Source organism: Onychostoma macrolepis, chromosome 12 (genome assembly GCF_012432095.1).
Source record: "Onychostoma macrolepis isolate SWU-2019 chromosome 12, ASM1243209v1, whole genome shotgun sequence".
In the NCBI taxonomy this organism is placed as follows: Eukaryota; Metazoa; Chordata; class Actinopteri; order Cypriniformes; family Cyprinidae; genus Onychostoma; species Onychostoma macrolepis.
In genome coordinates this window covers 6770907-6785312 of record NC_081166.1, presented here as the reverse complement: position 1 = coordinate 6785312, position 14406 = coordinate 6770907, and the positions used below count along the sequence as shown (strand labels likewise).

The 14406-nt window shown below is 38.2% G+C and overlaps 1 protein-coding gene across 6 annotated transcripts in view; it reads right to left on the bottom strand.

Moving 5' to 3' along the window:
• sdk2b (sidekick cell adhesion molecule 2b) overlaps positions 1-13352 on the bottom strand; it is a 341245-nt gene extending 327893 nt beyond the window's left edge. For all 6 annotated transcript variants that reach the window (XM_058794072.1, XM_058794075.1, XM_058794074.1 and 3 more), the window contains exon 1: positions 12521-13352. In XM_058794072.1, coding sequence (XP_058650055.1) covers positions 12521-12665 — 145 coding nt within the window. In that variant the 5' untranslated portion in view covers positions 12666-13352. The remainder of the gene's footprint in view (positions 1-12520) is intronic.
• Positions 13353-14406: the final 1054 nt, after the last annotated feature.

Below are 14406 nucleotides of genomic sequence, written 5' to 3'. Positions count from 1 at the left end.
TTTGTACGTTTTCCGTGAGGGGTAGGTTTAGGGGCGGGTTTGGATAATTTAAAACCTCGTAAAATACATAGGTTTTTTCACAAAACGTACAAATTCTTTCGAGCCAGGTCGTACGAATTAGCCACCTCGTAAAATATGTATAATCTACCATGTGATCGGGTTGTCATTTTCCGATCCCCTCCATCTTCTATTCTCTCTTTTGTTTCCTGTCTTCCCTCTTACCGCATCTATTAGCTAAATGGCAAAAAATAACATCTAAAATGGACAAAAATGGAACAAATTGGTCGCTGGAGCACTGAAATACACAAACACACTTCCAACAGCTCATCGCATTTTGCAGTTTGAATGAGACTGTGCTGTGGAAGACGCTTTGCACCCCCTCCGCGTTAGAGCCGTGCGGCGTGTGTCTTGCATCGAGATCATTAACGCTTCAGGGAATACAGTATGTGGCATCATACCATGATGCCAGCTACAGGTCCAATTATTCACAAGAATTTTGAGATTACTGGCCTTTTTAAGCTCATACACATACATACACACACACACACACACACACACACAAACACCCCGAGGGAGCAGCAATTACAGGGTTCAGAGGTGGCATCATATGCACGGGCCAATCTGATTGCATTTCCATTCCAAGTGCACGGCTCGCCACTTAAGCGTGTGAGACTTAAAGGCCTTATGAACGACATGTCACACGGCAGTCCACGCTCATTACCATACTGCCATGCGCTCTGTCTGACTTTGGTAAACAACCCCAAAAGTGCCTTGCACAGTCTCCACACTTTGCATAATTGTGCTTTAAAAGGCCTGAGATTCAGCTGACTATAACACACTGAATGAGTACTTGAGTGAAGCGTTCTCTGAGCGAACGTGGAGGTACGTTCGTCTGATTTTCTGCACTAAAGGCTTTAAAAGAGTTACGGGCTCCACCGAGTTGCAGGAAATGGGCAACATTCCCACAGAGGCTGGTACATGGCGGGGATCATACGAGGAGAGGTGTCTGAATGAGCTCAGATGCAAGTGGAAGCGTAAGGATTGCAATTCCATTGGGTGCAATTTCTCTCGGATGCGGGTCAAAGAGCAGAGCTGTACAAATAAAAGTTTGTCAATGATTTTTGCTGAACTTGCTGTCTTATTAAGAACAATTTTTCACCATAAGCTCTAAAAAGACCAGTATGGACGACCACCAGTAAGGCTGGGTATTGATACAGATTTCTTGATGCCGTTAGATTATCATTCTATTGAAATTTAAGTTATAATGTCAGTTTTGGCAGTTTTACATCTATTTATCTATCTATCTATCTATCTATCCGTCCGTCTGTCCATTCATTAAAGATTCAAAGTTTGCTGTTCTATATAAAGATTCCTCTGAATTCACATTAATGTGAATGCTCTTTCTTTAAAATATGAATTTGAATGTAAATTCAAATTCATTCACGTTCATTTAATTCTGAATGGTGCACAACATTGCTTGAGTTGGCTATTTTGTTCTTATTAGATTAAAAACAAGATGAAATTTCTTTAGATCAACCTTTTTATTTAGAACTTAGTTGTTCTTGATTCAATCTATTCATCCATCCATCCATCCTTTGCATTTCTAGATAAATATGCATTTTAATTCAAACTGTAATTGAAGCGTAAAATTGAAAATGTATAATTTAAATGTAAAATTAATTTCTTAAATTCAGTTTTCTAATTAAAATTCTCAATTCAATCCTGAATGGTGGATAACCCTGCTTGAAATGGCTATTTTGTTATTATTAGATTAAAAGCATAAATTAAACATCCTTCAGATCAATCTATTTTAAACTTTAAATGGTTTTCTAAAGAACTAGTGCAACTGAAAACTATTTTTCTATTGCATTATGCTGTAAACTAACTGGAATCTGTATTTGCTGTATTTTCAATGTTGGAAAAGAAGGTATTGTAATAAATGCTACAATATCCAGGTGTGGTTCTGCTTAAGTGATTCCTGAAGATCCAACTGCAGGAGCTAAGCCATGTGGGAAGACTGGGGGCGGGAAAAAGCTTTCCATGCTGAAACGGTTGGGTGTGGCGATAGCATCAGATACACACAGACTGTGCGTGTCATTGACTATCACACATCCTGAAATGCTATTCCCCTTCCTCCCTCTCATCCAGTTCTGCCTTGATTCAGGCCAGGCCCGACATCAGTGAGAGGAGGAAACCTGTAACTTCAAAGAATCCAATGCGGGCACAAACGCACTGTATGGAAAAGAGCCCAGCGTTGACTCAACATTTCAAAGCTTAATACTCCCACAACAGAGTCGGTTAACGTGCGCCCACTAATATTCCTACACACAGGAGATCACAAAACGCTCCTCATTAGGGACAATTTCAGAAGCAAATGGAACTTTATCAAAGAGCGATTGGAAAGATTGAGCCATAAACCAGGTCAGCTGGGGGCCAGTTTACAAAACCTGAGAACAGCTGAGACTCTAGAATGGTCACTATGCAGACACCCCCATAGAGGCTCAAGCCATGAACCATCTGTCTAAGCTAGTGGACTGAATTTCCTCAGAGGCAATACCAGACCAGGGGCTGGTTACACCAGCTGTGAACGTTAAAAAATTAGCATATATAGTTATGGCATAAATAGGCACTAAGATACAATTTATGTACTAGAAAATATTTTGTGTTGTGCCACAAAACTTGAAATGTAACCCAATCGATAAACAAAATATTTACAGAAGGAATAAATTAAGACTATTTGGAGTAGATTGATTTGCTTATGTGCATGAGGTTTCAATCAATCAATCAATCGTTCGTTCATTCATTCATTCATTCATTCAATCAATCGATCGATCAATCGGAATTAAATAAATAAATAAATAAAAAAAAAATATATATATATATATATATATATATATATATATATATATATATATATATATATTTTACCTACAGTTCCTTAATTTTATTTGCATATCTAAATATACTAATTATTATTTCATAACTGTATTTTGTATTTCAATAGAAACATAATTCATTAATATTTTAAAATTATATTTCTATAATATTCAATTATATTCTAAAAGTTTAAAATATAGATGCATTCTAAATAAATATATTTATACAAATTTACATGCAGTTCCTTAATATAATTTAGGCCCTATATATTTAAATATATAGTTATAAAAATTGTATACCATATTCAAGAGAAATATAATTAATTACCAGTTATCAAATTCTATATATATATATATATATATATATATATGTGTGTGTTTTTTTTCTTTTATTAAATTTACTGGGAACAGTAGTAAAAAACAAAAAGCATCTGTGCAAATTTAGAACCCTCACCCACAATTAAATAATTTTTACAAGGACTTTAGAAAAGATGACACAACATTAAAAGCTGACTGCCATAAATTTAGTTTCCACATTAGATCCATATATACAAGAAGTTGAGAGTTCCATCAAGATAATGTCCAACAAATACACAGTCCAGGTTCGTCTGTCCATTGTGTGAGGAGGGTTCCAACGGTTGACTAACAATTTTTTTTTTGCTGCTGTGAGAGCAGCTAACAGTAAACATCTTTGTTGGACGGACAAGGCGAAGTCCCAAAAGTCCTTCATGAAAAAATGGCACGGAGTCAAACATATCTCAGTACCCAACAAATATAACGGGTCCTGTGAGAGCTGAGACCAAAAAGGTGAGAGAGAGAGGCACTCCCAAAGAAAAAATATGAAAACGTGCCTAAAGATCCTTGCGAACAGAGATTACACTTAGGAGAAGATGACAGATTCATATTCAGAAAAAATAAAAATACCTTGAGAGTGTGATTCCTTTGGTTCAGATCTATCTAAGATATGCAACATTACAGAATTCGTATCTGCACCCAATACAATTTCAGAATCCGAATATTTCAAGAGATAGGTTGACAAAACAGAGAAAAAGTAGGGTCAGGAGTACAAGGGGCATAAACTGAAAGAAATACAATATTCCAATTCTCCACTATTGTTTTTATATATGCTATTCTACCGTCTGTATCACAACCTTTACCTAAAATAGTAATATTTAACGTCTTCCACACCAATATTAGGACACCCTTGGTTTTAGTATCCGATGATGAGTGAGATACCACTTCATAAAACCTATTATTACACCTGCGTATATTCTTGAATTCTTGAACTAACACTATACCAATCTTTCTTCTTCGCAAAAAATCCAGAAAACCTGTACGTTTATGAAGGCCATTTAGGCCATTAATATTACAACTCAGAATATTAAGGTCAGTCATAGGTATTGCACAGAATTACTGCATAATAAGACAAAATACAAGTTTGAAAATTAAACCAGTTGAGTCTACCATTAAACCACCCCCCAACCCTTCCCATCACTATTAAAAAAAAAAAAAAACATAAATTTACATTTACATTTACATTTATGCATTTAGCAGACGCTTTTATCCAAAGCGACTTACATTGCATTCAAGTTACAGTTTTTACATTTGATCAGCTCTTGCTTTCCCTGGGAATCGAACCCATGATCTTGGCGTTGCTAGCGCCATGCTCTACTATTTGAGCTACAGGAAAGCCAAATACATAAATACATTCCCATGAACTATGGCAGATCAAACTAAGAACAAACCTTGATCTGCCAGCACCCCTTAATATGGTCCGTGGCGTCAACAAAAACCTGCACATTACTGAAGCACCAACATTGGCCCCAAAATCACATATTGACTAGGTAGCATCTCAAGAGAGAGACTAAACTAGAACTAAAACATAAATAAAATAACATCATAATCAGTAAGCGATACTGTATGCACAATGAAAGCTTCTAGTAACTATGAATTAACAAGTGAACATTAAAGTTAACAGTGAAAAATATAGTCACCAAACCATTTAGAGCATCTCTTCTCCAATTAGACAGCAAATGTCCAGCTGAAGCTCACTGAGAGTTGGTGGATGAATGGGATCTGAGAAAAACTCTTGCTTCTACTGGAGAGTATAGCATTTTAGGTTCACCTTGATTGAGAATAACTTTCAGCATTTGCAGGATAAAGAAGAAAATTCTGGATGCCAGCTTCTCTCGTTTCCTTCTTAACTGACGCAATTGCACTTCTTTTCGCAGTGACCGGAGAAAGATCTGGAAAGAACGACAGCGTTGCTCCGTCGGATCTCCCCTGTAAGAAGATCCAATTTAGAGCATAGTGACTGAACAACTGACATGTGAGAAGAGAACTCGTTCCGCATCGCCATCAACTCGGTTCTTAGAATGTCCTCAAAGTGTGTAAAAGTGTTCGGCATCTTGTCCACCATATCACTCACGGTCGGTAGCTTGGATTTCTTCTTAATCGGAGAAGCCGACAGTGACAACTCCTGCTGTTTCCGATTGTATGCCATCAGGGAAAGTATTAATGAATAAAACTTAAAATAAAACGAAAAAAAAAAAAAAGAAATCAGCAAAAAGGGGCCAAACGTACAGAGCTCTACTCAAGTGTGACTAGGTTCATGAGCACGTCATGTGACTCCAAATTATATTTCTATATATATTGATAGTTATGTGAGGTAACAATAAGGTTTTAAATATCAAAGAAAATTCCAAATAAATAAATAAATTCATTTTTTTATTTAATTTTACATAAGGTTCCTTAATATTACTTACATATTTAAATATACTACTTAGGGCCTGTTTTATTTCATAGCTATATATTTTATTTTAATAGAAACAATTTATTTACACTGACAGCTATCAATGAAACTTTCTACATTTATTTACTGATTTATAATTATATCCATATATGACCCTGGTGTGAACTTCACATCCTAGTCTCAGAAAAGTCTTAAGAACACTGGTGCAACTGTACCCTGCTGTATTTTCAAATAAGTCACACACAGTTGCAAAGAATCAAGACACATCCAAGTCATGAAATCGGAGCTAAGCAGGAGGTCTAGAAAGAAAATGCACAGAATCTTTTATTTCGTTCTTGTAAGCAACCTCAAGCAGTCCCCTTATGTAATGCGACTTCAAAGAGCAACTGCAGGAAAAGTGCAGATTAAAAAGGTTGGAATACATTGAGTGAAAAACCCGAGTGCCCCTGGAGTGACAATAAGCACATTTCAGATGAAACGTGCGCAACGACAGCGAATAGCGCCATTGCATCAATTATAGCCCTTCACCAGCACCCCTGAGTGCCCCCCTCCTCGGCTCTTTTCATCTTCCTCAAACTTTCTCGAGAGTAAGATATTATCAGCATCATTAGTGTTTTTTCCTTTCTTTCTTACATGCATCTTTTTCTGTTTATTCCGACACACTTAACAATCTGAATCTAGAGTTTTTCCTAATTACACCACTTTTGTTTGGCACTTTGCATGTTTGCATGTTCATGTCACAGCCTTTGGCAACCCTGCAAAATAAAATGACAGCTGCCAAGCAACCAGACACTTTCTTTCAAATTGAAACCGGTTGTTTTAGATGAAACCACAGAACCAAAGTGCATCCCTACTGTGCAACACCCATAAGTCTGACACAGAATCCGTATCCTAGTGCAGTCACAGCTTCAGAGGCCATGACTCAACTGACTAGAAGCATAATGCCTGCTTCAGTAGGCTCAGAGAGACCATTTAAAACACGCACCATGGCTAAATGCTTCGCTGGCACAGTCCTTGAACTTAGTATTCGGGGGTGCGTCGGTGTGTGTGAGCGCATTTGTCTGCATTCGTTGGCCACGCTTGAGTCCGAGGAGCTCTAATCACAAATGGATTTGTCCGAGCGTTTTAAACGCGACTTCTTTTTACATTGCGACTGAAGGATTAGCACGTCTAATCATAAAACGAACAGATTGGTTGAAAAGAGCAGAACACAGTGGAATAATGAATGTAGGTAGAGAAATTACACCATGCTTGATTTAGCGAACACACTTTATTATTATCTGATTAGCAAGAATGAAAACTGTGCTCACATGCATTTTCTCACTCAGTCTCGCTCTTTATTTCTCGCTTTCATTTTCTCCCAAATGTATTTTTTCTTTTCAAATATTTAATATTTGCTGACTTCTGTGCTAGCACTCCAAAATGGATGTAATATTTCACCTGGCGCTATGTATATCCACTTCTTCTCTGCGGACTCCATTACACTTCCCCAGGTGAGTTGAGACACAGCGAGTCATTAAGCTCTACGGGAAACTATGAGATACCTGTCTAACAGAACAAGCCATTTTCTTTGTGACTCCATATTCGGTTCTCTACTTTTTCCAGATGCTGTCGCTGAGGTACAATTAAGATCAGACTTGGTTTTGTTTCTGCATTCTTATAAATGCACAGATAAGGTAAAATATATGAGTTGAACTGCAGATATTTTGATATTTCCAATGGAAAATATGCTCCTTACACACTGTGTGTGAACCTTAATGGCTTCCGTTTCAGTTATTTAAAAAACGACATCACAGAACATTGTCACATTTTGCATCTAATACAATAACCTTTCACAGTAACCGGCACTGTTATTTATCATAAGAGGCCACCAGTCAAATATAATATTGTTTTCAGAAAGTGGACAGAGAGTTCAGATGCACGTTATGCCAAACATAAAACAGGCTTTATCATATCTTAATCACTTTGGCAATGGTTATGCATATTTTACAAGGTAATTTACTGTCACTCTTAAAACATGAAAAATTCATGCAAAGCTTATCCTTTCTGATTGATGTGACGTATCAATTAAATTCACTTAATTACTAATTAAAATTTCAAGGGAAGCAAAAGATAACAATGCTGTATTAAATATAGCAGCATTTTAAATGAAACTGACCTTACTTGTTACTTTATAAAAATAAATTAATGAATAATGATATTTCTCATAATTATCAGTTGTTTGTGGCAACTATTATTATTTGATGATTACAAAGTTACGAATATAAAGACCAGTATGTATTTGACATAGAAATCTTGTGTAACATTCTAAATTGATTTACTGTTTTCACCTTTTTGCTCAAATTAAAATATCCTTGCTGAATAAAAATATGAATTACTTCAGAAGAAGAAGAAGATCCTTCTTTTTCCATGTACCATACTTCATTTCTCTAAATGCCATGACCTGTTGAATTTCCCTGAAATGTAATTCAGTAAATTCCACTTTCAACCCTGTTAGACTTATCACTGTGGTGTCCATATTATAAGAAAATATTTCCAGGTGTCTGGAATATGTTTGGTCATGGGCTGAGTGATAAGCTCACTTTTGATTTGAAGTTGAGCCACTCATACGGACCACTAGAGCAGTCCTCGGGGGTACCATCAAGCCCCTATGAGCAATTGGTATTCAGGCATTGAAACGGCCCGAGGCATTGCCCAAGGCAACAGTATGTCCAAAGAAGACAGCGGCCCCCATCTAGACCCAAGCTGACCCGACAGGGAGTAAGAGGAATGAGTTTCACACCTGCCCTGTTTAACATGGCGAAGAGGATTCAAGAAGAATGAGTAAAGAAAAAGACACTTAATCAATAGTTCCTACCCTCTGTCTCCTAGTTTTTGGATGATTCGAATTTATGAACAACCAACGAGGGCTTGATGTGTCTGTTCATGCGAACGGGTTTCCTAAGTGCCGAGAGTAAGCAACTTAACAGGCCATTGCTGAAATTTCAGGGAGTTGTCAAGGTCAGACCCTATGAATCAACCCGTCAGTCTGGATTTATATTAAAAAGACAAAAAAAACTGCTATGTACCTCCAAACTTGAAATATCCTAAGCTGAACTTCTGTTCTTTGTCTAACTTTGGGAGAAGGTCAGAGGAGAAGAAGCCAACTATGGTTTAGATATATACGCAGTATAACTGACAGAAAAAGTGCTTCACGTCCGCCGTCCTGGGTTTTGGAGCGCTCGGAGAAACTGACAGCGCATCAACAACGAGGCCTTCGGTTGAAGAGCATCATCAAATCACATCCACCTGTAATCAATGTGTCATTACCTTCACTTCAAACTCAGAATGACATTCAGCGCCGAGGTTTTCTAGTTCGCTGTTGTGTCGAGATGATGAATACGCTCCGCACTGAGTCCAGGTGAGTTACCGTCTCGACTCTTCTTTTTGAAATCTCAAGTGTGAAACATGTCATTTAACAGCATGCTAATGAAGCTAATCTACTGAAGTCAAATGATTAACGCACATGCCAATTGCCTCACCCAATTTGGAGTATTATAAAATGATTTAAAATGTCTTGTTTTCTTGAATTACAAACACATAGTCCTGCTCTTGGACAAAGCTCTGCAGATAGACGGCTCCTTGTTTGTTAACTGAATGAAAGATCTGGTATCATACACTCTTAAAAAAAAAAGGGCATTGATGGTTCCATGAAGAACCTTTAACATCCATGAAAACTTACCATTGACCAAAAGGTTCTTTGAAGAGGAAAAAGGTTCTTTAGATTATTAAAATGTACTTTACATGAAGAAAAAAGTAGTTTGCATGAAGGATCTTTGGGGAACCAAAAGTGGTTCTTTCCCTGCACTGCTGCAAAAACCTCCTTTTCAAACTTTTATTTCTAAGAGTGTATCTGAGTCCAATTAAAAACATAAGACATAATATGTGACTTGATGTTTGGGTATAGTCCAACGCCATGTACTAACCAGGCACGGTGCAACTACTAAATGCTGTTAATCTGACCTTTTGTCTTAAACAACTGCGGCATTTACTGACAATTTTCACCTTTGCTGTGGCTCTTAAATGTCATGATGTTCAGTTTTGAAACATAATATGATTGGGATGATGATTGTCAGGGAACATCAGTGAAATTTCACACTGTATTCTGTAATTAGATGTTAAATTTCAGTTTGCACCCAAATATGCCTACTTCACTACAAAACCTACCATTACCCCCTATATAAATACAGTAGGTGAAAAACACTATATAAAATGAGCATTATGTTTGAATTCCTAATATTCATAAAACTAAACAAAAAAATACCTGGATGACCTACTACGTCCAGAGAGTGCACATCCAATGGACACTTTACTATCCCACGGGGCCATTGTGAATGGCAGTGAAGGCAATGGCAACATGATGAATTTAGTACGTCCAGATTTCATTCATATTACACACATTCATACAATATAGAACACACTTTTTTTAATATTGCAAAGTTCATCAAATGTAGTACCTACTCAGACGGTATGAATGCATGAATTGCATTAGTTAGTGCTTTTTGGAGTATAACAGCCAAATAGTCAATATGAAGTGTTACTGTATTGCAAGAATAGGAAAATTATTTTTCCTTTTTTTTTAAACATTGCATGGAGAAAGTAAGGGCAGCTTTGGAATGACATAAGGATGAGTAAATAGGGCCAACTGAATTTAAACTGTAAGGTGAACTACCTCCTTAAGGCTGCTAAACACTTATTTATGTAGTCTTCACAATGAAAGTCAAAATAAAGCCCTCACAGTTCCGCTTAGGTAGTATATTTCCACTTTATCTCGAATTGGGGGCTTCTGCATTCCATCAGTTGGGAGTTTTTAAATGGATTTTTCATTAAAACCTCGGCAAGATTCAAAGAGCTTCATAAGAGATGAGGTGGGAATCTGTTTTAATGATGTTTAGGTGAGAGTCCCAGACCCCAGAAACGCTCCCGGAAAACCTGTGAGGATTGAGACAATTAACTTGAATCAACCGATGCCACAGATGATTATAAAACATGAGCATTAAATGCTGTGAAGGTTAGTGTAACACACACATTCACTGTCTCTGCTCCTCTCGCTCCATTTTCCTTCCACACACGCACACGCACACACACACACACACACACACACACACACATACACAAACTGGTAGCCTAATCCTCCCAATGTGTAAGTTATCACTCTACTGTAAATGTCAGGTTAGACAGCATACACTCATGAATGATGGATATATGGCACGTCCTAGTTTGCCACGGTTTCCTCCCTAGGCAGTATTACAGAACAGCCTATTTCCCGATCCAGGGCTTAAGTGTTTGCAGCTATCACGCATTCCCAACACTCCCACCTGTGCTTGCATAACAACTACCTAAGCAGCCCAGCTACGCTTGGAGAAAACCGGCAACTGGAGAGAAAGTTTCAATAATACATTTCAGCAGCGCTGCCTTACAGCGGGGCCAATATCATGAAGAAAATATTAGAAAATATACAATTTTTTATGCACCTCTGTAGATATTTCCATTTGAGCCAGCATCGCCCACCCAGCAAATGTATTTTTTCCCCCATGCACGAGATTTGAGTATATTGCTTCTATCTTTTTCCAGGCAGAATGAACGGAAGCGACTGCTCATGCGAGCTTCTGTTGCTCGCCTGCTGTCTGCAAAATTTCGATGAAAACAATTTTCCCCGCTTGAGGCCATCAGCTGAGAAGAGAGGCAAATTACCACAAGTGGCCAGTTAAAACGCCTTGCACTCTGCATGCAGAGAAACTCAATGGACTACTTTCTGTCTTTTCAGTGGCATAAATCCACGCCAGATGGGGGGCATGGGCCTTCAAAATTAGGAAAATAAAATCAAATTGTCAATATTGCCATTAAGGTAGTGAACAAAACCATCCTTTTTTTGTGTGTGTTAATATGGACTCTGTGCTCCTCATTCACTCACATTGTGTATCTTTTATGCGTCTAGATATATCAAAAGTTGTTGCATGCCTAAATGCACTTTTTGCAAGTCCTCATTAAAAATAATGAATCATCCCATCATAAAATCTCACATTAAGAGTCTGTCAGCACTGATAATGCACATCTGATGAACATGCACCTTATAAAAACACTTTTCCAAGATGCCACCGGTGAGCTCATTTTAACGGAGCTCTCTCGTTATGTGCAGTCATAAAACAGGCAAGGAGTTCATTAATTTTGATGGTTAATCTTCAGACTCATTAATTGGCTTTGGTTAATTTCGTGGCCATGTCGTATATAATTACCTGTGGTACGCACAGTTGCTGCATGTGGTATGGACTTCAATACACTTCTAAATGCAGGTAGTTATTGATTAGTGACTGCAAATAGAGGTACAGGATTGTGTCCTGGTCCTGGATAAACCCAGTACTGCACATTTTGGAGGTCTATCTGATTTATATCGTAACCTCATTACTAAAGGCTCCAAGACCTGGAATGGGTGTGTCAGATAAGGGAGACATCCAAAATGTGCAGTTCTGGGGTAGGTTCTTCAGGATTGACAAGCACTGCTGTACAGTGTATCCATAAGAAAGAGATAAAAGAGGGCGAGCATAGAGCTGACTGGCACATATCTCACATATAAGAGAAGATGGAGCAAGATGCACGTATTTTGTGAATTAAGACCTGAACAGACAGTTCTTTACTGTTAAATGATGCTGCACATGCTTGATTCATCTGTATGTATTATGATTTATAATTCTTGTTTCATGTTCCTTTAAAACTGTAATTAAGCCAAATGAAATGACTACAGAACTCAAGGTTAAATGTTACAGTTCCTCAGGCTCACTCTGCGTTTTTAAGGGTCTTTGGAGACAGTTCGTTTCCAGCCTTTACACAGGCAACTTAAAGAAACGCTCTTTACCTTGTGCTGACGCCAGATGTAGGAGCGCCGACAGCAATATTACAATCCAACAGGGTCTCTTTCTGGCTTTACCCGAATTCCCAAACATTGCCAGAGAGGCAGATGGAGAGATACTGAACGCGTTTGTCCGGCACGCCGGGTACATGTTGCTCCTCCACAGTTCAGCCACAGTTGTGCGCGTAATGTTCTGGAGTGTCTCTGGCGGGTCTTGTGCGACTCAAGAGACTAATCCTTCACATTTATATCTTAAACTTCAATACTGTTAAACTCCTCTGTAGGTATGAGTTTGTGAACAGTATGTTAAAACTTCAGTTTTAACAGTCAACGACTTCAAAGCACAGCAGACTGATAACAGACTTTTGTCCTTTCATCCACTGTCTCTACTCTCATGCATTCACTTAATAAATGTTTGATCAATAAGCATATTCCCAATCCAGAGCGCAAACGCCTCTAGTTCACGAACTGTTGATAACGGTCCCCGGGATATGATTAGAAGGGTGATAATTCGCTCATAATCAATGACGCTGTGCTATTCTCATTCCAGTAAACCAAAGTTAGTTCTGTTCCTGGCGCGTTGCTATTTGTTATCCCCAAGACGAGTCTTTTGCAGTGAAGAACCTCCCGTTCACTGAGTCCGCCCAGATGCAGAATAAGCTTCATTCGGTTTAAGTAACTTTCCAAGTCCCGTTTCAGTGCGCCACGGTCCCGTTTGGTCCAATCGAAGCATGCTGTGCGTAAAGCGCCGCTGTGTACGAGGGTGCAAAACGGTATTCGTGAGAGATCAAACTGTCATCGCTGAATGCCGCCCAGGAACCGGCCCGTTGCGCTGAAGATCTCCAGCATCATATGAGCAGCGGATCGGAGAGAGCAGTGCGCGCGGAGGGGGCTGACGCACGGTGCCACCGCGCGGCGAGCTCCAATAAGACACGCAGCGAGACAGACAGGCGCTCGCTGCTGAATGCACTGGAATGAAGAGCCCGACAGTTATTCTGAACGGATGAACGGTCGCAACGACCTTTCAATAATGTCTCCATCACTATGAAACAGCGATTAGTGGCTAAACTAACATGTCTGTCTGACCAAGCTGCTTCTGTAGTTTGTGTGCACGTGTTTGCAGAGCTGAAAAGTGATGGGTATCGATATTTAATTGACTGAATTGAATAGACATGACCTTTGGGGATTCAGGAAATGACACCGCTCATTCATGAGATATTACTTGTTCAATTGCATTTCTGTCCACATTCCCTGGTGTCTCAGTCTCATTTTGACCCTTGTGGTTCATTCAGAATCATAGTCCTTCACAGAGAATCTAATAATGAGAAAATCTATCTATCTATCTCTATCTATCTCTCTGTGCGTCTGTTTGACCATCTGTGCTTGTATCTGTCCATCAATCAGTCTTTTGTTTCTTAATTTTTTCCCAGCACTCTATTCACATCAGTCTTTCCATACAAATAAAAATTGTGATGATTGTAAATTGACATTTAATCAAATTTTTGCATTTGTGGCATTGCTGAAATTGTTAGCTTCTTGTGATTAATCTTTTGTGTTTGTATTTTTCCTAAATTATTTTCCTCATTTGGGGACAATAGGATCTGCAAAATTAATAATACAGAAATGCTAAAATGTAAGTGCACTATTATTATTATCAAATTGCATTACAGGCATAAAAGAACCAATCAATCCAACTCAGAACAGGATGATGTACAAAAGACATTCAGTTTGATTATTTATTATTAATTATTTCTCTTTCCCCCATTCCCCCATACAAAATATATGTATATTATTTACATTTTTAAAGAGATGTTCACTTTTACCCTTTTGATTATATTTCGTAATGGAAAATAACTGTTTTAAAAAAGCCTGGTTAAAACTAATTCAATTTT